The sequence below is a fragment of the Convolutriloba macropyga genome, chromosome 15 (assembly GCF_964194025.1).
Source record: "Convolutriloba macropyga chromosome 15, txConMacr16.3, whole genome shotgun sequence".
NCBI classification, from domain to species: Eukaryota; Metazoa; Xenacoelomorpha; order Acoela; family Convolutidae; genus Convolutriloba; species Convolutriloba macropyga.
Genome location: NC_134482.1, coordinates 31,953,263 through 31,977,902, shown reverse-complemented (window position 1 = coordinate 31,977,902; position 24,640 = coordinate 31,953,263). Strand labels below are relative to the sequence as shown.

General features: G+C 36.1%; 1 protein-coding gene across 1 annotated transcript; it reads left to right on the top strand.

The window, feature by feature from the left end:
- Positions 1-187: 187 nt before the first annotated feature.
- On the top strand, positions 188-21,235 carry LOC142354520 (dolichyl-diphosphooligosaccharide--protein glycosyltransferase subunit STT3A-like). Its single transcript, XM_075406843.1, has 10 exons — positions 188-325; positions 386-446; positions 510-631; positions 701-846; positions 6,084-6,632; positions 6,932-7,165; positions 10,193-10,573; positions 10,811-11,015; positions 12,636-12,839; positions 20,351-21,235. Exons 1-10 carry the CDS (start codon positions 211-213, stop codon positions 20,500-20,502), a joined length of 2,169 nt encoding a protein of 722 aa, XP_075262958.1. The 5' UTR covers positions 188-210; the 3' UTR covers positions 20,503-21,235.
- Positions 21,236-24,640: the final 3,405 nt, after the last annotated feature.

The following is a 24,640-nucleotide window of genomic DNA, read 5'->3' as shown; positions in this document are numbered from 1 at the left end:
CATCACCGGACTTTTAAAGCAGGGCTGGGTTAACGCTAGGCCTCTCAACATTACGACACCTTCGAGTTGATATGAGTGAAATGGACAACACCGAAGAGCTGTTCAACAGAGGCGTGAGCCTGCCTACTAAATTTAAGCACAAACACCTCGAATCATCTGTTTTTGACTGGCGCGTAAAACGTCAACAAGGGCAATTCATTATTTCAGAATATGGAGTTCCTAGATAGCTTAGGTGGAAAGCTCCCTCTTTCTTCCTCACGATTCTCTTTTGCGAAACAGGAGTCTCTTCTGAAGCTGCTGATTCTGTCGATTGCGTCGATTCTTGGTTAGTTGGTAGTTTTCCGCCTTTTTGGTTCATTAGAATGTACAATATTTTATGTTTCAGCCTTCTCAGTGCGTCTGTTCGCAGTCATTCGGTTTGAAAGTGTTATTCACGAATTTGATCCGTAAGTCCTTTTTAAGCCGGTGTGCAAAAATTATTCTGAAGTACTGTTAACATGGTGTTTCAGGTATTTCAATTACCGTACAACGAAGTTCTTGTCAAATGAAGGATTTTACGAGTTTCTTGACTGGTTCGATGACACTGCTTGGTATCCGCTTGGCAGAATTATTGGTGGAACAATATATCCTGGTGAGTTCAATGCCGATGAAAGGTACTGAAGTGCTCAATTCTTTTGTTTCTGCAAATTGGTCTGCTTAGGCTTGATGGTAACATCGTCCTTAATTTACTATTTGCTGAACGGACTCAATCTGACAGTAGATGTCCGAGAAGTGTGTGTCTTCCTAGCTCCTGTTTTCTCATCTTTTACGGTTATTGTGGCATATCATTTTGGAAAGGAAGCTCACGTAAGTTGCTCAAGAGATTTGAAATGGAATTCCATCATCTATAAAATTATGCACACTTTTCGAATAGAAAGAGATAGCGAGGTGTTTAATTGCTCTCTAACGAAGTTTGTAGCAATTATATTAGTCCTGTAGGTCTTTTTTATGCGATTTTTTGCTTGACCGATTTTTCTACTGACGCTTTTGACTTTTCGTCCTCAATAACGGGATGAACAAGTAGCCCCCCCCCCCCCCCTTGTGGTTACTGACGAACAACCGCACGCAATTTTATACTAATTCTCCCAATTTTTTTCAAGCTTTTTGAAAATTTTTGTCATTTTTTGTGTTCTTTCAGCCCTAGGTGTCAATGAAACTTCTCTAGGGTTTTATGATAGGTTACTGCATAGTTTCTCGCTGTAGTGGATTGGTTTCAAGATTTTAACATCACGAATTTTAGCATTTTTTTTTGACAAAACATGCAAATTTTTTCATTTTTTTTTGACATTTTTTCTTTATTCACGTCTTTCCAGACGCAGGGAGCTGAAAACGTCCTTAACAGTTTGATGATAAGATACTGAAAACATTTTATATGCCATGGAATAGCTTTCAGTTTTAACAATTTTAACAATGACAAATTTTAACAATTTTTTTTTTTTGATAAATCTTGCATTTTTTTCAAGGTTTTTTAAAAAACATTTTCGGCTTTAGGTTTCTCAGCCTCAAGAGCCGAGGAAACTCCTCTAAGATTTGACAATAGGTTTCTGTATAGTTTCTAAATGTAAGGGAATGTTTTTTCAAGATTTCAACAGCACGAATTATACCATTTTTTTTTACAAAACTTTTAATCCGAAAAATACGATTGGGGTTTTCGGGGCTTAGCAGACGCTATCTACTCCAGTGCTCAAATTTCAGACAACGACAACGTCCATCTTAACAACAAAGGAAAAGGCCAAGTAGTATCGTTAATAAAAAACAAGGTTTTGTATACGAACAAGCTAGCAGCTGAAAAGCACCCACAAGTTTTCGAGTGTTCCCGTGATACCGGTTGTCGGTGCAGTTTTTTCGATTAGATTAGAGTACCATAGACCCCCGTACGGCGGTCACGGGCTCTTTTCTATACTTCCTCCAGCAGCTCCTCGTATATCAAGTAATTCCAGTAAAACCATAGATCCCCGCACGGAGATCACGGTCAAAAGTAACAAGTTCAATAAACCATAGATCCCCGCACGGAGATCACGGTTTCCTACTATCATTTGACACGAACGTCGATTTAATAAAGATCGTAACAATCTTTTAAAACGATAGAAATATTTTTGAAACTAAAGTAAATCAACAGAAACGACAAAATGAGTCAAGAGCAAAAAGAAAAAACAAAACACAACCGATGCAAAAGTTGCTCAACGAGCATTGAAAATAAATCTGCCATTTTTCTATGTGTAGCATGTGGAGAATGCATGCATCTTACCCCTAAATGTACTGGTCTATCAAATGAAATTATTATGTGTATAAGTGGTATTCTAAACAACATTCTCTTAATATGCCAAAGTTGTGTTGACCTAAAACAAAAAGATGCTTTGCTGGACCAAATCACAAATATTCGAAAAAACAATGAAACAGAAAAACTCTTCCAAGAAGTTGAGGAATTAAGAGCTGAAATAAAAGTTAATAACCTAGCAGTCAATAACCAACTAAATTCAATCCAGCAAGAGCTCGGGGAAAAGCCAAAAACATCACCCCCCCCCAACAGAACCAAAGCCAAAACCAATAGAACTTCCCCAACAAAAAACCCCGAAAAACCATGAAAACTATGAAGGCATAAGATTCCGAGGCATTCCTGAAGTGAAATCAAACAACAGTCGTGAACGATACGAGCATGATCTAAAACAAGTCAAAGCGGTCACTAAGCACCTGCAAATTACATGCAATGTCACTGACTTAAAACGAGTTGGAAAATTCAGTGAAGGTAAAAGTCGAACCCTCATAGTCAAAATAGATAGTGATTATGCTAAACGCCTAATACTGCTATCACTCAGCAAAATGAAAAACTACAAAATGCCCATCTTTATAAGTAAAGAACTGAACCCCGAAGAACCCTTAAACTGAACCCTTAAAATAATATCAACCTTAAAACGAAAAACATCAAAGAAATCCACCTTGGCGAGATTAATAAAACTGAAGAAAATGGAAAAACGATTAAGAAATTCCTTGAATGAGGACCAAGCAGAATTTGAAAGTAAAGTCTTTCAAGGTAGACGTTTTTCGGATCTTCAAAAATATCTCAAGTCAAGTCATAAAAGTAGTAGATACCCGGAAACAATGAAGTACAAGGATGCACAAACTAATGAAGATAAGAAAAAGTGTGCTTTTTTCAGTGAATTCTTTTCTAAAGTTTTCCTTAAAACCAATCAAATCAAGAAAAACTCCTTCGATAAACATCAGCACAATAAAATTGAAATAGACGAGAGTAAGATCAAAGAAATCCTGTCAAAACTTCAAACAAACAAAGCCTGCGGCCCAGACAGGATAGGAAACACGGTACTAAAAAATCTGCCAGCCTTGTCTAAATCCCTTTTTCTGATTTTCAAAACTGCCTTGAACAAAGGCTTTCTTCCATCCTACTGGAAAATCAGTGAAGTTGTACCAATATTTAAGGATGAGAACCGGGCACTGATTGAACAATACCGCCCTATTAGTCTCTTATGTAGCATCTCAAAAGTATTAGAAAAACTAATTTTCGACGAACTATATGAAAACTATACCTGTTGTATAATGAATTCGACGAAAAAGACAACGAAATTTTTGTACTTTACCTTGACTTCAAAAAAGCGTTCGATACAGTTCCTCACAATCTTCTGATTAACAAAGTGGAGAACCTGGGTGTAGGGTGAAATTTCTTAAAGATTGTAGCCAGTTACCTATCAAATAGAAAACAATACGTGAAAGTAAATGACTCGGAATCTGAAACTGTACCAGTAACCAGTGGTGTCCCCCAAGGATCTCTCCTAGGTCCCCTACTTTTCATAATATATATAAACGATCTTCCACAACAAAATTCAAAATGCTCTGCGTTTGGATACGCAGATGATTTCAAGCTTGTATGTTTGGATACGCAGATGATTTGCAAGCTTGTTCCAGCAAATATACAAAGTTACCTGGAAAAAATCGAAAAATGGTGCCATAACAGCAATATTCAACTCAATGAAAGCAAATGTCACATCCTGCCGATTAAAGTAAACGAAAAAAACTGGCACTCTTTATACTTAACTCTAAAACTCTCTCAAATAAAAGCGAGCAAAAAGATCTAGGTATAATTATGGCTACTAAGTTATCATGGAAAGCGAATATAAAGAAACGTTGTAGCAAAGCCTGGAAAGCGTTTTATTTCCTAAAACGAAACATATCAAACCTTGCATCGCAAACAACAAAACTCAATGCATATGTCGGCTACGTTATACCAGTCATAAGTTATGCCTCACAAGCATGGTTCGCGAATAAGACCGAAAGCAAAGACATCGAGCGCATTCAAAGAAAAGCAATGTCGTGGATAATCAGTAACTGGGAAATTAGTTACAAGCAAAGACTGACCACACTGAAGTTGCTGCCATTGTCATATTACTTTGAATTGCATGATCTATTAATGCTCATCTCACTGCTTAAAGGATCTTACAATATAAAAATACCCATTAAAACAAACAATAATGAAGGGTTGTTAAGCACACGTCAAAACGAGCTAATAACAATTAATAAAACAAGAACAAGGAAGGCTGATGAAAACTTCTGGAAAAGAACCAGTTATTTACTAAATATAATACGAAAAGTAGGGAACGTCGATCTCGATCAAATTGATCAGAAATATTTAACAAAAATATACTGGAACTACTTCTTCAAAAGTTATTCGGAAGTCAACCTATGTTCCTGGGCTTTCAACTGCAGCTGTGGACATTGTAATCCAGTGCAGAAGCTCAGCTCAGTCGTTATATGAAGTGTGCAAACCCATGTGGAAAGACCCACAGAAGCCTAAACTCTCTCTCTCTCAATTTTTTTTCAATTTTTTTTGACATTGTCGTTATTCAGCTTTTTCAGCCTAACAGAAAATCTCCGTTAGGGTTTGATAACAAGTCACTGGAAAATGGTTTGTGGCCATGGATTAGTTTTCAACTTTTACTACCACAAATTTTAACAGTTTTTTCACGCAACTCGCAGTTTTCATGTTTTTTGAAATTTTTTCTCATGAGCGTCATAACCTCCTCTAGGGTTTTATTATAAGTTACTGCATAGCTTCTACATGTAATTGATTGTTTTTCAAGCTTTTAATATCAGCAATTTTTAATATTATTTTCAATTTTTTAATTGTTTTTTTGAATCTTTTTGAATTTTTTTAAATCATTTTTCCCGGCACCAGGGTCCTATGGACCTCCTCGACGGTTTGATGATAAACTGCCGCATAGTTTCCAGAGTTTTTGGAATTGTTATCAATATTTCAATGATTCCAGCTCTAGCAATTTTTTTGATAAAATTTATTTTTCAAGTTTTCGGAAAATTATTATCATGTTACAAGTTTATGGATCTCTATGAGGCAGTAACGCTTGAAATAGGGATACTGGATAGTCTCTTGAGACAATGAATTTGTTTTGAATATTTTATTATCATGAGTTTTAGCTAGATTTTGTTAAAATTTGCGATCGTTTTCAAAAGTTTTTGAATATTTTTGTTCTTTTCTGAGTTTAAAGGCCATTACTGGCCAACGAAGCTTTTCAAGTCTTGCAGATGGGTTACTTGACATAACTCCAGATACAAAATTAGTTCTGAACATTTTCACTGCGAAATCTGGAATCCTTTCTTTTAAATTTTGCAATGTTTTGCAAATTTTAAAAATATCAGGTTTTGATTTATTTACTAACAAGGCTAGAAAACTAAATGTTGCAGAGTCGAATAAGATAAAACTAGCCTCACTAAACCTTGGCTAGCTACTGACGAAGTCAACCGCTCGCCAGTCGTTTGAGAGCAATTCGCCCGACGTTAGTCGGTTATGTTAATTTCCAGTGGCTCTGAGTTAGATATTCTAGAAAATTGAAGAGTGCTAATATTAGAACCTCAATCTGATTTCATAAAACGTTTCTGGTTTTTGAACAACTAGCTGTTTTGGTATTTACAACCCTACAGGAAAATAAAGAGAAAATTGGGACAAGCTCAATGCTGGATTACTGCTACTAAATTCAATAGTAAAAGTTATATGATTAGTTTGGTTGATGTCGCTTCAGAACACAGCAGCTGGGCTGGTAGCCGCAGCAATGATCTCAGCAGTTCCTGGTTATATCTCTCGTTCTGTAGCTGGTTCCTACGATAACGAAGGTATTGCCATCTTCTGTATGATGCTGACTTACACCCTTTGGCTAAAATCAGTTAAAACTGGATCTATGTTCTGGAGTGTAATGTGCTCCTTGGCTTACTTTTACATGGTGTCATCTTGGGGAGGATATGTTTTCCTGATCAACTTGATTCCTCTGCATGTTTTGGTTCTGATGATCACTGGGCGATTTTCTCACAAGATCTACGTAGCCTATAACACGGTTTACTGCCTTGGAACTTTGTTCTCAATGCAAATTCCCTTCGTTGGTTTTCAACCAGTGGAAACTAGTGAACACATGGCAGCGTTTGGAGTTTTTGGACTGTGTCAGATTTACGCTTTCGTGGAATATCTGAGGGCCAGACTAAAGCCTGAAAACTTTTTCCTTCTTGTCCAGTACTTTCTGATGCTAAGCGTGGGTGGTGCTGTTGCGGGCGCGTCTATTCTTCAGTTCCTTGGCAAGGTAAACAAGTAACTCTAAAAATGTATTTTTTATTAAATTAACTGGGCGTAAGTCTTGAAATGCTGAAATGCAACGATGAATTCCTTGGCTCGTAATTTTTCATATATTCAAACATTATAGCGATGAAGCAGTAACTTTATTCCTTGAATGTTCGAAACAATGACCTCAATAGTTTTAGTTTTGTATTGATATATGCAGATAAATTTATAGGTAAACAACAAATCAGATTTAATGTTTCGAGATTGAACGGATTGCTTTTTAAGACTCTGTTGTAGTTTTTAGCTGTTATTTTTGCCTAGATTGCACCCTGGACTGGTCGGTTCTACTCCTTGTTGGATCCCTCGTATGCAAAGAACAACATTCCGATTATCGCTTCTGTCTCAGAGCATCAGCCGACTGCCTGGTCCTCCTTTTACTTCGATCTCCATTTCTTAGTGATCATGTTCCCAGTGGGCATGTACTACTGCTTCAACAAGCTCACAGAACAGAATATATTTGTCATTATGTATGGCATCACCAGCATATACTTCGCCGTAAGTTGAGATTATTATTTGCTCTCAAAAATTTTGGAGCAATTATTTGAGTTATGTTGGTTTTTATGCGATTTATAGTTTGATCGGTTTTTGTTTAACGGATTTGGCTTCTCGTCTTCAGAAAAAGAATATTTTGGAAAGACCGAGGCCGTTAAATCGCAACTGCAGAGGAGGCATTATTTTTGTTAACAACCGCAAAGTGATAGCTTCCTCCCGTTTTTTGTAGCTGCGAAGCTGTAACCTGAGCGTAGCTATATTGAGGTATTCGTGGTTTCTTTTGTTCCGTCCTCCAACGCTCCTTTTTTGTTTTGCATTTGTTCACACGGTAAAGCTGAAAAAGTCAAATTTTCTGTTTGACTTCTTCCTCTCACTAACGGGGTTTGTGTGCGTGACGTCATTTCTCTAGCAAAAGTTTTAGGTCATTTGCGTGATTAATAGTTGCCTGAGCTTCTCAGCTGGCTATTATACGCTCCTTTTTTTACAATTCAAAGAATTTGAATTGTTTTGGGGCGCTGTCTTTTTTTTAAGATGTGTTCACACATTTTCATGATTTTTGAGGTCAAATTGGAGTAGTGGGTTTGGTCACGCCGAAACAGGAGGTGGAGCGAAAAAGCGAGTGGTTTTGCGTCGTGAAATTTTTGAACTCGTGAAATTTTGAAGTTTTGTGTTCGTGAAATTTTAAAGTAGAGTGAGAAAACGGTGTTTGAAGAAAAATTCCCTTTCTCGGTAGTGGTTTTTTGTTCACATGCGGCAATTTCACTTTGATATTTTACTGTTTTTCCGATTTTTGGGATCAGATTTTTTTTAATGGGTTTTCCAATCCGTCCAATTTATTTTCACTAGTGGTTTTTTGTTCACGTGCTGCATTTTAGCTTTGATTTTCTGTTTTTAAAAAAATTTTCGATCTGATTTTGCCAATTCTCTCATAGTCTTTGCTAGGTGTAGTCGTTTGTTTTGTAAATGAAAATTCTTTGAATTGTTTGTCAGGACTTGTCCTGCTGTGTTTTTTTAACTTCGTCGGATAAAAATTTTTCGCTCTACCTCATTTTGCCGCCTTTTCGACATTTTGCGTGAAATCTTTTTGACTTCTTAGGATAGTTTCACTCTTCTCTCATTCTGCTAAAAGTGCTTATGGACAGCAGTTGCTCAGCAAAGCAATTCAAAATGAACAGAGTCAGTACAAAAAAACGAAATAAGGAATAGAAATGAGATAAACCCATAAAGCCCGATTTTATATGCCCGTTACTCGAACTATGTTCTTAGTTACCATCTCTAATGCTTATTGGTATTGATACTAGCCCCTGTGTGGTCTCACTACAGAACAGGAGTATGTTCAGCTCCAAAATGACATCAAAATAAATTGCACTTTAAAATTGTCTGTACAAAAATCATTTTTTTCACTAGTTTTTTCTCTTTCAATCCCAATCTGGGTTATGGGAATCAACGGCAGCTATTTTCCGGCAATCTGCCGGGTATGTTTAGATTTTGACCATACGTGACTTACCTCAATCAATAAAATGACTTATGCTCTTTAAAACGTAAGTTTGATTTGAATTAGTTTGAGGTCAAAGAAACTCATGTTTAATATAGGTACATTATAAAAAGGGTTCTGCAGAATAATTTAAATAAGCTTTTTTAATTTATCGCTGATTGTTTTCTACTTAATTTCTACATAGCTGTTTGGGCGTCGATATCTTTTTCAACTTATATCTGTGTCTGTTTCTATCTATATTATACGGCACGCAAGTTTATTTTGCAGCTATTCTTGCAGTCTGCCGGCTATGTATTTACTCTTCAAAGAATTTGAATTGTTTTGTTGCGCTGTCTTTTGCTAAGATCTGTTCACACATTTTAATGGTTTTTGAAGTAAAGTTTTTGAAGTGATGATTTCGGTCACGCCGAAACAGGAAGTGGAGCGACAAAAGGATTGGTTTTTCAGCATGCATTTTTTCACTGTCTGAATTACATGCATGACCTCATTTTTCACTTTTCATGGAGCGAGTTTTTTGTTCATTTGCGTGATGAATTTTTCACACGTGACTTACCTCACTCTCAAAATCACTTGCTCTTTCTCAAATTGACTTTTCTTTACTTTAGTTCATGGGTATAAAGCCAAGTGAGCGTGTGTCACTCTAATTGAAGGTAATTTAAGAGCAGCTAGCAGAGTCAGCAATTAGGTATTCAGATTCTTAACCAACTTGTAACATCTCAGTATTTAACGAAAAAATTTTTAAGGTCTTGCTCCGTTTTGTCCACCTCCCCTTTTCTCCTCCTTACACGGTGAGTCTAGCCTCGTCATTATGCTAGCTACAACCAAAGTCAGCCCCATAATTAGTTAGGACTGCTTTCTTACCATCGGGTACCCTGAAATGGCCTGTTTTAAAATTAGGATCTATTATGTCCGCTGCCGCTAGCTTAGTGGGTATATAACTTTTATACCCCGTCACTTGGAGTATTTTTACATAGTAATGTGCTATTTATGTTTTCTAATACAATTTCAATAGGAGTAAAAAATCTCTACACGGGAACCGATAATAATGTCCCTACCAGTCAGAGGTATTGACTTTTGAGTCCTTGATTACTTTGTTATCGATACACCAATCTGGAGCATCTTTGTCATCACTTGGTGGAATATAACCCTCTCAATTGAAATGTTCACTCAATTTGAGGGTTGTTTATTTGATCCGTATTGGCCGATGCCTCACCTTTTTAGACTAAACATGCACAATTATCAATGCAGAGTTTTTCTTTGTGTTCACACAACGTACTCAAATTATTTTTTCACAGGGGCGAAAAAATGGATTTTCAATTTCTTTATAGTTCTCCTTTGATTTTGGTATTTTCTTTGATGGCCCGTTATACAGATTTTGCAAAAATTGTAATTGATTTCATCGATGCGTTTGTGATGACGATTGCCAATTTTTACGAATTACTTCCAATACTACTACTATAACTATTGAACCAATTGTATACTAGTAATACTATTTATTGGTAATGAAAGTGTTAACGAATAATTTCTCTGTTAAGGGTGTGATGGTGCGTCTTATGTTGGTTCTGGCCCCAATCATGTGTGTGGTCGGAGGAATTGGAGTCAGCTCTGTTCTTTCTTTGTACATGAGGAACTACATAGACCACAACAGCAAACAAAGCTCTGCGAAGTCAGCTAGCAGCAAGAAATACTCCTCATACAACGACAGTAGCTATCCTGCCAAATCGGAAGTCGCAGCTGGGGTTATCGGATGTTTGACCTTGTTCTTGGCGATGTATGCCATGCATTGTGTTTGGGTCACAAGTGAAGCTTACTCCAGTCCCTCGATTGTATTGGGAGCCAAAGGTGGTGATGGTAATAGAATAATCTTTGATGACTTCAGGGAGGCGTACAGATGGCTGGCAAAGAATACTGCGGAGGTTAGCGTTGATTGTTTTTAGCTGCTTGATGTTGCCGATCACATTTTGTGCTCTGGTTTTTTGAATTATTTCCCAAAAGTATTCATTATTAGGTAGCAATTTTGCCACAATTAAATGCGATAGTTTTGCATTCTGTTTATGAATCGTATGTTGATTAAATGTACCTTGCAGATACCTGCGCAAAATTTTAATTCACCCGAATAGAAAATTTTGTTTATATGAAAGAATTTGATCCAGGATTCGAAAGTGATGTCGTGGTGGGATTATGGCTACCAGATTACAGCCATGGGCAACAGAACCATCTTAGTGGACAACAACACCTGGAACAACACACATATCTCCCGAGTGGGTCAAGCCATGAGTTCCACTGAGGAACATGCCTATGGTATCATGAGACAACTAGACGTGGACTATGTCCTTGTCGTGTTTGGGGGTCTTGTCGGTGAGTAGCTTTCTTTTCGAATTTATGCTCTAAAACAAACGTTTCTATTAATGGAATGGCTTCTGGTCACTTCGAGTATGGGGTTCTTAGTGTCGAACGCAGTCACGCACAGCCGAAAAAAACTATACCACTTTCATTTTCATCTGAATTTTTTGGCAATTTTCCAAAAAGACATAATAACGCATCACCTAATTAACGCGTGATAACTCTGCTAGATTTGTTCATTAGTTCGATAAATTTTATTATAGCTGCGAAGCTGTAAGCTGAGCGAAGCTATATTGCGGTGCTCTTGGTTTTTTACAATTCAAAGAATTTGAATTGTATTGGGGCGCTGTCTTTTTTACAATTCAATGAATTTGAATTGTATTGGCGCGCTGTCTTTTTTTTTTTTTAAGATCTGTTCACACATTTTCATGATTTTTGATGTCAAATTGGAGTAGTGATTTTGGTCACGCCGAAACAGGAAGTGGAGCGAAAAAGTGAGTGGTTTTGCGGCGTGAAATTTTTTCGCTCTAAATTTAAAGTAGAGTGAGAAAACGGGGTTTGAACAAAAATTCGCTTTCTCGCTAGTGGTGTTTTGTTCACATGCGGCAATTTCACTTTGATTTTTACAGTTTTTTCGATTTTTTGGATCGGATTTTTTTCTAAATGATTTTCCCAATCCGTTCATAGTCCGTTCTTGGTCTAGTTTTCTGTTTAGTCAATGAAAATTCTTTGAATTGTACGTCAGGACTTGTCCTGCTATGTTTTTTTTTAAGATCTGTTCACACATTTTCATGATTTTTGAAGTCAAATTGGAGTAGTGATTTTGGTCACGCCGAAACAGGAAGTGGAGCGAAAAAGCGAGTGGTTTTGCGGCGTGAATTTTTTTCGCTCCAAATTTAAAGTAGAGTGAGAAAACGCTGTTTGAACAAAAATTCGCTTTCTCGCTAGTGGTTTTTTGTTCACATGCGGCAATTTCACTTTGATTTTTACTGTTTTTTCGATTTTTTAGATCGGATTTTTTTCTAAATGGTTTTTCCAATCCATTCATAGTCCGTTCTAGGTCTAGTTTTCTGTTTAGTCAATGAAAATTCTTTGAATTGTACGTCAGGACTTGTCCTGCTATGTTTTTTTGTTTCGTCGTCTGACGCTCTTTTTTCGTTTTACATTTGTTCACACAGCAAAGCTGAAAAAGTCAAATTTTCTGAATGACTTCTTCCTCTCACTGACGGCATTTGCGCGTGTGACGTCATTTCTCACTCGCGTTAGCAAAAGTTTTTAGGTTATTTGCGTGATTAGATTTTGATCATACGTGGCTTACCTCACTCAATAAAATGACTTTTGCACTTTAAAACTTAAGTTTAATTTGAATTTGTTTAAGGTCAAACGAACTCATATGTACAGTATAGGTCCCTAATAAGAGGCTTCTGCGGAATGAATTTTAACAAGCTTTATTAATTTATTGCTGAATATTTTTCAACTAGTTTTTTTGAGCGGCGTCGATTTTTTTTTCAATTTAGATCTTTATCTGTTTCTATCTCTATTATATGGCACGCAGGTCTATTCTTTCGCAGCTATTCCGGCAATCTGCCGGCTATGTTATTGACAAATTTAATCAAAAGCATAGTTTTTTTTCAGGCTATTCGTCGGACGACATCAACAAGTTCCTGTGGATGGTAAGGATTGGAGGGAACACAGAGTTGGGAGCCCATATCAAGGAGGCAGACTATTACACACCCACTGGGGAGTTCAGAGTGGACAGAGAGGGTAGCCAGACACTGCTGAACTGTATGATGTACAAGATGTCTTACTACAAGTTCGGACAGGTCTATACTGATGGATGTAAGTCCACCTTAATCATTTTTACCATTATGAGTTTACTACATGAGCAATTTTAGAGACCTTTTAAAATCACCTTGTGATCGGTAAGATCAAGAATATGAAAAAAACATTGGGTTTCTAGGGGCGGAGAAGTTCAAAGAGGGCGCAGAGAAAAGAAGTAAACATCAATCTATCAGGCTTGAGATGGAGTGTTTGATTTTTATATTAAATTTTGTTTTTCTTAATGGCCATCTTGACCAATACCTCAACGTCTATTTTCTAAGCGTCTTTGTCACACTTTTTTTTAGCTTGACAAGTTATGTTCAGCTTAAGTCTATCTATAGTAAAATCTGAAAATTTTTGAAAATTCTTTAGAATGTGCGCTGCCTTTTATATGAAGGTTAATAATCAGTCCATTACAGAAGGAAAATTTCCAGAACATCCTAAAAAAGCTTAGTGTAACTCCATTTTTCAAAAAAGGAAATCCCGAAGTCCCACTCAATTATAGACCTATTTCTGTCACTTATGCTTTGTCAAAAATTTTTGAAAAGGCGTTCAGTTCACAAATCACAAGTTTCCTAGAAAGGGAGCAATTATTGTCTATTAGTAAATTTGGTTATAGAAAACAAATTTCAACAATTGATGCAATCTTCAAATCGACAGAACAATTAAGTTTAGAACTCAGCAAGAAAAAAAAGTTACAGGTGCGTTTTTAGATCTTTCAGCTTGATTCTATAAACCACAAAATACTGCTACCGAGACTTGAAAATATAGGTTTTGACGAACATGCTACCAATTTAATAGAGAATTATTTGAGTGAAAGAACGCAAAGAGTTGTCCTAAATGAAATTGAATCAGATTGGATAAATTTGAAATGAGGAGTTCCACAAGATGCTATTTTGGGACCTCTATTATTTAACATTTAGGTCAACGATTTAGCAAAGATTGTAGAAAAGGATTGCACGGTCGTCCAGTATGCAGACAACACTTTTCTTTTTACATCCGACACTAATGAAATATCGTCAAAAACAAAACTTTAACATAAAATCTCAAAAATTATCGATTTGCAAAGTCCCAATTAGTGGTGAACAAACAAAAAAACAGAATATATTGTATTCAGCACCAGGAAGAGGTTAACAAATACTTTTCTGAATACTGTTCTCTCGACAATGAAAAAGTAGCAGAATCAACTAGTGCGAAGTATCTTGGCGTAGTTATTGATAGCAAACTAAAATTTGATGGAGAAGTGAAAGATTCTTCAGAGAATGGCTTGAGGAATAAAAATTCTGAATACAATTAGTAAAAGTTTATCAGAGAAAATGAAAATCTTATTACGTAATGCAATAGTAATAAGTCATCTACATTATTCCGCTTTACTTTTGATAGGGTTGCAAAAGTCATTACTCACAACTTTAGAAAAACAGTTGAATTGGGGAATAAAAACCATTTTTAATAGGAAAAAATACGATCGATCCATAGATCTCTAACTTCGCAACAAAATATTACCAGTTTTTTCTCTTGAAATATCATTGCTCAAAATATTTTTTTCCGCTTACTCAGCAACGATCTTCCAGCATATAAAATTGATTCTCTCTCTACCATGAGAATAAAACAACTTGACAAGTAAAAAAAATAACCTTTGATATAAGAAAGAACAATAGGTTTTTAACGATTCTTTTATTGCACAAGCCATTCCAATTTATAAATCTGCCTTTTTTTCTATTAGACTGAAAACAACATCGAAAGCTTCCTTGAAAAACGAACTGAAAGAATATTTTTGGAAAGAATTTTTGAAGGACCCAAAAGTAACTGATATGAAAGATGACATTGAGAGCATTAGATTTTAATTTTTATTTTTAATCTTCGTGACGTACATATAAAATTGTAAGAACGTTTTATGATCGCATTTCAGGCCATTTTTTACCAATATAAGGTCAAATTTTTAGTTAAGTAATTTAATGATTTTATAATTTTACATAATGTTATATTCTTAACTTTACATTGCCTCTTTTACCATTTGCATTTAATTCTTATGTGTATCAGAGGAAATTAACAATGTTCTTCTTTTTTAATAGTTCACATAGCTTTGATGATATCAGTACTTTTAGAGGCTCCTAATAAGGGCTGTTTGCTTACAGCCGCAAAATGACAGCTGAGTGATACTATATTGCCGAGGCAGAACTTGCAGTTCTGGTACGGCAGTTCTAGTGCGGCGAATGGATTCGATTTCACGTATTTTTCATATATGTAAGGCGGTAACATTATTGCGGTGCGCTTGATTTCTTGATCGCCTGAAGTTTTTATAGATTGTTAAAAGTAGCAAAACTCATAACGAATCGTTATTAAGCATGCGCATTTCGTGCTTGCAAATAATGTAAACACTCTGAAATAGGGGTTCACAAACGGGTTTTTCAACTGAATACTTTTTGTTTAATTGCTCTCAAACGAAGTTTGTAGCAATTATATTAGTCCTATGGTCTTTTTATGCGATTTTTTGCTTGACCCATTTAACTTCTCGTTCTCAAAAACGGGATAAACAGGTAGCGCTCGGAGGGCATTAAGTTCCTTGAGCCTTCCGCTTTACTAGTCTCTATGTACGCGATTGCCCGAAACTGTTGTGAGGAGAAAATTTCAGGGTGTGAGAGGGCGGTTCTTAGTATTAAAAGTTTCACCCCCTAGGTCACCCTAACCCACTCCGCTCACACCCCCCTGATGCTAGCGTCCCTAAGCCACAGCTGGATACTACCAAAGCCAATAGCTCGCCGGTTGTTTGAGAGCAATTGGCCTAACGTTAGTCGTAACTTTTTTCAACCTTACCTCACTCGTTGATTAGGTTTGGGATAACGGTAACGAGAACAGCAGGATAGTTTAATCAAGCCTTAACGTTCAGACAGACAATCACGTTAAAGCTGCTTTTTGTTCATTCGCAGTTCATTCAACTGAATTGCGCGCGTGACATATTTTTTAATTTTTGCTTGACAATTTTGCGCTTTTCTTCTAGAACATTCTTTGACTTCTCAAGTGACTTTTTCACGCTTGCGTTCATCATTTTTGAGTGATCTCTAGTGCTTCGAAGTTGCTAATATAAAATCGGTTGCAGCAGAGCGAAATTAAGTGACTCGTAGCGCAGTGGTTAGTGAGTTTGGCCGTGGAGCGAGAGGTCAGTGGTTCAATTCCCGGTGGGGTCAAAGTTTTTTGCATCAATAAAGAAAAATAGATCTAGACTAAAAGACCATGAATTAAATTGCCTCGCCTGTCGTTCAAGAGCAATTCTTCCGACATTTGTCGGTTTATGTTTATAGCTGTGAAGCTGTAAGTTGAGCGGAGTTATATTGCGGTGATCTTGGTTTTTTTCGTCGTCTGACGCTCGTTTTCGTTTTACATTTGTTCACACAGCAAAGCTGAAGAAGTCAATTTTTCTGAATGACTTCCTCCTCTCGCTAACGGCAATTGCGCGCGTGACGTCATTTCTCACTCACTCTCTGTTGCAAAGATCATTTGCGTGTTTAGATCATACGTGACTTGCCTCACTCAATAAAATGATTTTTACACTTTAAAACTTCAGTTTAATTTGAATTAGTTGAAAGTCAAAGGAACTCATATGTGTAATAAAGGTCCCTAATGAAAAGGCTTCTGCAGGAACTCATATGTGTAATAAAGGTCCCTAATGAAAAGGCTTCTGTGCAATGATTTTTAACAAGCTTTATTAATTTATCGTTGAATGTTTTTTACATAGCTTTTTCAACTTATATCTGCACCTGTTTCTATCTCTATTATACGGCACGCAAGTCTATTCTTTCGCAGTTTTTCCGGCAATCTGCCCGCTGTTTGCTATTTTGGCTGTTTTTGGTATTTTTTTAAGCTATCTTATCTACCTTAATTTTGGTAGTCAGGCTGGTTTTCATACTTAAGTAACCTACGTTGAATGGCAAAAAGACCTCTGATCTTCAAAACTCAAATTATTTGTTGTTATTGACTAACTCTTGTTGGTTCTCATCATTTTGCACTAGGACATCTAAACTAGGCATTTCAGCTACCACGCGAATTAAGGGTTAAAAAGTCGGGTACTAACTGGTAGAAACAGCTACCCTTTAGCAATTAGTTTATAATTAAGGCATAGAAGCGCACATTGAAAAACAAACTCAAAACGAAAATGAGAAATCTAATTTTAGCTAGCACCGCTTTGTAGTCAGCTTTTGGGCGAAAGCAACCTCGTGCCAGTTTAGTAAGACCCCCGAGGACTAAGATTTGTTTTCTAACCTGTAGTTAGATTGCTACTGGAAACTTGATGTTATGCTATCAGTTCTGTATTCTGTTGCTGGTTTTTTATTCAATATACGTCAGGCAAAGCCCCTCCCCACGCACGAAAAAATGACACTCCACCACGATGATGTCACCCCCACTAATTTTAATGCTTAGCTGCCCCAGTCTCGATGGAGCGTGTACTCAATTTGGCACCGGGGCTTTGTGAAAACCATACTGAGCGAACAATTTACAATATATCTTTAATCTTAAGACTGTTTACATCTGCAAATTTTGAATAGCTGTTTGCTTTGTGTTGAAATGCTGAAATTATATGTCAATACGCTCTGACTTATTGCAGTAGTGATGCTTTAGTCGGATATGCACTTGTGTATCTGAGTAAACATCAGCAGTGAAAAAAATTCAATGTTATTTATGGTTCAATTTGTGGATTTCTTTTTGCACAGCAGAAAAAATATTATTTACAGCTGAAGTTTTTGTATTTTGATGCTTAGATAACTCAATGGACGATTTAACATTTAAAGCCGCTCTATTGGTGAAGTGTAAAGAGGTATTTATATGGAAAATTGCCTGTTGTATTCTGAATTTGCTCTCATTTGAAGTAATTTTTTAGCACACAAAAGTAATTTCAACTTCTGATTTGAGGTAGTTTGGACGCATCTAGAAGTCATTTTTTTGGTTCGACGGATTAATTTACACGTTATTATTAAGAGCATATTTCGTCACCCTCGCGCTTTAAGCTCTACAGGGCAATAATTTTTATTGTTATGTATTTGAAGCTGAAATGGCGGGAATGCCGAATCGAATCAAATCATAACTGAATTTGTTTCCTTTTTTCATTGGTTAAAATGATAAAATGAAATAATTTCTGAAGATTGTTATGAAGGAATGTCCTGGAGTCGAACGCTTTCACAGTGTTTGGGTAAGTTTCATAGCGGACTTCGTTAGTTACGTATGTGTTTTCTTTAGCAGCAAGTCCGAGCAGTTAGTTGATGTTAATCCGAAAAATTAATTGTTCAAAGACAAGTCTGAAGTTCAAATCCTGACTGGATTGGAAAAAAGCTGTTTTTTTTTAAAATGAAGTTTGAAGCAATTTTTATTGTCATGTGTGTATATTTTACGTATAAAATTTTCGCTTGAACGGTGTTCACGTTTACTTTGACTTTTAAGTCCTCGATTTTTTTGAGATTTGCGTGATTTAAAATGTTTCATTGCTCTCGAAGCTGGAATCAGTTATTTTGAACATGTGTGTCCTTATGCAAATTTGTGCATGACCATTTTTGCGCTTTTTTTCTAGAACATTGTTGACTTCCTAACTGACCTTTTCGCGCTTCATTCATTTTTGAGGAATCCCAATTGCTCACATTCCGAAATAAAGAAAGTTTGTTGCTGTGAAAGGGATTATGAGCGGTGCAGTATCAAAGCCGTTGTAGCTTTGTGGTTAAGATGTTTGACTGTTTTCCAGGAGTCACGAGTTCGAACCCCAATGAGGTCGCAGTTTTTGCAAACAAAGAGATTGCTAGGCTCAATCCGCAAATCAGATTGGCCCCGCTTGTCATTCGAGATTTATTCATCCGACATATTAGTCGGTTTATGTTTTAAATTGCTCTTAAACGAAGTTTGTAGCAATTATATCAGTCCTGTGCTCTTTGTTATGAGAGTTGTCGCTTGAGTGATTTTTGTGTGACACTCTTGACTCTTAGTCCTCAAAAACGAGATAAACAGGTAATGCCCGGAGAGCATTGCGTTATCCTAGGGCCTTACGTCTTACTAGTCTCTAAGAATGCGATTCACCAAAAATTTTCGACAATTGCATGATGTGAAGGGTGGATATACGAGTAGTTTCCGCTATTCTACTGGCTATGTCTTATAGCGGAAGCCATTTTGTTCCTGACTTGAACTTTGACTTCTTTTTTTTCGAACATTGGATTTGTACATTAGCTTAGTTTCTAATGTATATTATTTAGTAACAGTAACTGATTGTAATTGTCAGGGTCAAAACATAATTTTGGGAATTTTTCAACGTTCAACAGTCTGAAACTACTATTACCTTCCCCCACTACAATATACCGCCCCATCTACATTTTCACACCCACTTACCTTCGATCATGATTAGTAGTGTTATTGGAAGGTGATATAATTTTGTAGGCATCTTTGACAAAGTACATTTGACAATTTTTTGGTTTTAATTTTTCTTTAACTTTGAAATTGCCGTTTCGGCTGATGTTAGTACATCTAGCGTTTATATTGACGACTCTTTGACTAGGTTCCGCTATTCACGCGGCTATATTTTTAATGCTAAGTTTTCGTTTCACTCTTTTCACTTTTCGTGTGAACTACGCTACGCTCTTGAATTTTTGCGTGAAGCAGCTGAACTCAATTGGTGGCAGCTTAGTACTAAAAGTTAATTGAAAAATGCGGTATATGCCACTTTAAATCTTATATAGTAACCTCTAAGTGATATATTGTAACCTCTAATGACGTCATTTGATGCATCTTAATGAACTTCTTAGTCCCCCTCCAACAGGCTACCCTTGACCCGACTGAAGCAAGCTGCAATGGATTAGAGATTTCGCTAGTAGTCCGACAGCAATTGCAAAATAGTCGATTATTTTTTCGTCACTCCTATCAATTTTTGCGGACTTAATTAATTTTTAGAAAATGCTCAACGTTTTACTGATCAAAGTTTTTTTATCCAAATTATCCTTAAAGCAGTTTGCCGAGGCAATGTTTCTCAGATTATTGAATTTTCGACTTGAAAGGAAGAGCTCAATGAGCAAATTATGAGGAAGAAAGTATTTCTTTTTTGCTTGATGCAAGTTTGAGTAACATAATATGGCTGTTTTTTTCTGGTATTTTCACAGAACTTCAATTAAACTGTTTTGTTTCTTTTTTCCTGATTCGAGCGTTTGCCTCTGCACAAATTATTGGAATAGTGAAAGATGGGTGCATTACTCTTGATTCAACCACCGTAAAAGTTGAAAACTTCTATCATTTTGGAGCAAATGAGTAGTGCTCTCGATTTGAATGCTTTAATAGTTTAATCTTATAATTGGTTTTCAATAGCCTTTTTCAATAATTGGTAATCGTGTACCCCTAAATACGTGATGTTCTACGATAAACTTCGAATACAGGTAGTTTTTTCCCGAAAATTTTCCACTTTAGGAGAGAAATTTGATAAGAGTTGAAAAAATGTCAACCATTTTCATGTGAATTTTCCCGTAAGTTGACGTTTATTAATTTTATCTATCTATTAACCGATGTTGCAGCTAAGCCGCCAGGCTATGACCGAGTGAGGGATGTGGAGATAGGGAACAAAGACTTTGAACTGACAGTGCTAGACGAGGCATACACGACTGAACACTGGATCGTAAGGATATACAAGGTGAAGAAACCGGACAACCGGGGAAACAGTTTCTAGTACTCCACCTACCACACGCATCCACTATGCCATCCTCAAATCCACCCCATATTGTTAGCAGTTGTGACAACAGCCGATCTGATTGTTTACTGTAATAGCCAATGAGTTGACAAAGTTGAACTTGAGCAAATAAACATGACTGTACATGTATAATTCATATCAAACATGGAGGCAAATTATGATAGATCGGAGATGTTTTTTACTCTTTGGTGAATTAATTGTTTAAAATTATCAAAATGTTCTACGAGTTTTACGAACAGGGATAATGAGTTGTTTAATTTCACATCTGTAAATTACTGCCGATTCGGTGCATCGACTACATTACCAAGATGCTAATAAATAAATGTCTGAATTGTATCTGAGAGAAATAAAACAGCTCCGATCAGATTAGTCAACACCGATTGTAGTTTAAGGGTGAATTTATAACGTTTCGATTTTATAACGTTTTGAAATGATAACGTTTTGAAATGATGTAAAGAATTTTGACGATGATAGAAAATAAATTGTGCGTTGGTGTGACTGATTCGTTTTTGGGTCTATCTATGAAACTCCCTACCTTGGTGCGTGTGTTGATAATTCATGGTGTTATGAGAAGGTGCCTTTAATTTGGTTGACCGTGTGTACATGATGTCTTTTGTTTATTGTTATGTTACCCCGTGATAAAGTATAGAACTTAAACACGAATTGCTTTACTAATCTCTAATGGCGCTTTACTCTGAAACCCAAAGCGGCCATTAACTATTTTGAAAATATTTCATTGGAAAAGAATGTCAACTGTGATTGGTCTTGGTTGTTCCCAAGCTTAGAGTTAGGTGAATGTTTAAAATAAGGAGACGAGATAAAAAAAAAGTAGGCATGTAGCAATGAAATAATTGATGTTTTTTATTTGATTTTGACTGATTGCAAAAGAGAAGATGAATAAGCAATTCGTGAATTTGACTCAAAATGGATCTGTAATTTAACTTTGATTATCTGAGGTGTGTGTGTACCATAACTTATGAATCTTTAGTTTCAACAGCTAAGCTTGTATTCCATAAACTACGAAATCATGGTTTAGGGTTTAATTTGCATTTGAGATCGATTGATTAACGCAAAATTTATGCGACTTCATTCACCTGTTATTTCATGATGTGTTGTTTCATCTTTAATGTGTTGTAAAGATCATTTGAAGAGCTATCTGCTTTAATAATGTTGCTGTATGTTTATATTGTACTTAAAGGCCAAATATTTTGTAAGAATTTATATGGTTAATCTTGGTTTTCTAATAAGCTCTCAGAGCCATCGAATTTAGGCTATTTTTGATTAACTCCAGTTGTAGGGATTCTTGTTTCTCATTCTCTTCTTGACACAAAGGTAATACCAAAATTGCACCTAGATCTGCATTTCCGCTCTAACCGAGCATAGATGATTGGGAACTGTACATTTCAAAATAAGCGAACGTCAATATTGCCTTTTACAGCTCTAACAGTGCATCAATATCGGAGTCCTCTGATGCAACCTAGAAATTTCGTCGAAGAAAGTCTGTAAAAATGTTTTATGATCAGCTCTGGTTTATTGTTCCGACCCCACTTGTGGGGGAGGAACTATATACTCAAATGGGTTCAGACAATTTTGGCCGATCGATATATTCATCGTAGAGAAATGTGAGTGGTATCATTGAAAAGTTCGTCCAGCGTAGAATTCGAAACTAAGGTTTTTTTTATTTTCGCTTTTTTCGAGGAGCTATCGAGGATTGAAGTTTTGTGTGAACACGTGATATTTGACATGATTTTGTTCACTGTGTGCAATTTTTCAAATTAAGACATATTTTTAATAGCCGCCCTCATCTTCTCAGCCGGCTATTATAGCGCTCCTATTACAATTCAAAGAATTTGAATTGTATTGGGGCGCTGTCTTTTTTTTAAAGATCTGTTCACACATTCTCATGATTTTTGAAGTCAAATTGGAGTAGTGATTTTGGTCACGCCGAAACAGGAAGTGGAGCGAAAAAGCGAGTGGTTTTGCGGCGTGAATTTTTTTCGCTCCAAATTTAAAGTAGTGAGAAAACGGTGTTTGAACAAAAATTCGCCTTCTCGCTAGTGCTTTTTTGTTCACATGCGGCAATTTGACTTTGATTTTTACTGTTTTTTTTTCGTTTTTTTTTTGATCGGATTTTTTTTCTAAATGGTTTTACCAATCCATTCATAGTCCGTTCTAGGTCTAGTTTTCTGTTTAGTCAATGAAAATTCTTTGAATTGTACGTCAGGACTTTTCTTGCTATGTTTTTTTTTTACTTCGTAGAATTTTTTTTCGCTTTACCATTTTGCCGCTTTTTCAGCATTTTGCGTGAAATCTTTTTGACTTCTCTAGGCTAGTTTCTCTCTTCTCTCATTCTGCTAAAACTGAATTTGAACATCAGTTGCTCAGCAAATCAATTCAAAATGAACAGAGTCAGAATAAAAAATTGAAGTCAGAAATAGAAACAGGATAAACCCATAAAGCCCCATTTTAGATGACCGCTATTTGAACGTCGTTCCTATAAGTCTTAGTTACCATCTCTTATGCTTATTGGTATTGATAGTAGCCCCTGTAGCCTCTCTCTAAGAAACAGAAGTATGTTCAACTGCGAAATTCCATCAAAATAAATCGGACTTAAGAAATTTTTTTGTAGAACAAAATTTTTTTTTCAATATATTCTTCTTTCAATCCCAATCATGCTTTGTGGAATCAACGGCGGCTATTTTTCCGGCATTCTGCCGGGTATGTTTAAATAAAAATATTGATTCAAAATTACATTTCACGCCACAAAAAGAATCGATTTTGAGTTCCTAATAGACGAAAGGCGATGAAAAGATTAGTTCTGGTCGTATAGGGAAGTTTACTATCAAAAATATTAGAATTCTGTTTGAGAGCTGTTTTTGGGGAATTTTCAATACTTTTGTTTTCTTAAGTCACCTAGAGACTAGTCACTTTTCACACCAAGTTTCCGTTAATGACAAACCTGATTTACAGTCAAATGAAGCGCAATGAAAATAAAGCGTTTTCAAGGAATCGCTCGTGTTTTGTTTGTTTGGCTTCGACTCTGAGTTTTTAAGGTTTACTAAATTTTTGAGTCCAATGGCATAGACTCCTTGACTGAAAGTGCATTAGGTTTCGAAATGAGCATTAAGTAAACCTATCTAGAGCTTTGAGCGGACACCTAATGGCTGTTAAGACTTTAAAAATGATTTTTCGAGAAATTTATTATTAGACTATCATAAATTTAATTTCGTGAATTGTCAGTCAGTCGCACTAATGTTCGGACCACCCTACATTCTACTGCAACCAAAATTAATCTGGTTAGCGGTTGTATCTTTTTATTATTTGCTATATGACTTCAATGCCACAAGATTTCATAATTTTCTAAAAAAATTTATGGGTATTTTCTTATGATTGGTCCGTCTAGAAACTTTATCACATTATCCTGATTTTCCTATCTCCCATTGACTTAGAGGGGATGTTCGAAGGATTATTGATAAAGTTTACAGAGAAAAGCTTATGGTTTAAAGGGCTTCGACACTTTCTTCACGCATTTTTCCACCGAATTTTTGGCTTTTGTCTGTACTTGTTGTTGTGATGTCTGATTGATTACCTATGCATGCGAAATATCCTTGTCCTCCAATCGAGGGAAACGGAGCGTATTTATTGACTTTCGTTGAATGTTTTTGAATTTAATAGCTTTTAAGGCTTCAGAATTGATTTTTCTAGAAATGTTTTGAACATTAATAGATCTCAACCCTTATTTCGTGAACTGTATGTCAGTCTCAGTGATGATCGGACCCTTTGTTACTTCAAACATAAATCTAGTTTAACGTTTCTGTTCTAACTGTTGGTGTTATGACTTCGATGCACGAGTTTTCATAATTTTTTTTTACATTTATAGATATTTTTTGCGTTTTTTTTTTACTAATTTTGGTTATTTTTGGAATCTTAACACATTATCCTAAAATTGATTGTTTCATTGTCTTAGAGCAGAGGTTCAATGGGTCATACATAAAGTTTTCAGAGCAAAGCTAATGTTTTAATTGGCTAAGACATTTTCTCTTCGCACTTTTCTAGTTATTTTTCGGATTTTGCCTGTTTGTTGTTGTTTTCTTTGCCAATGACTTCTTGCAATGTC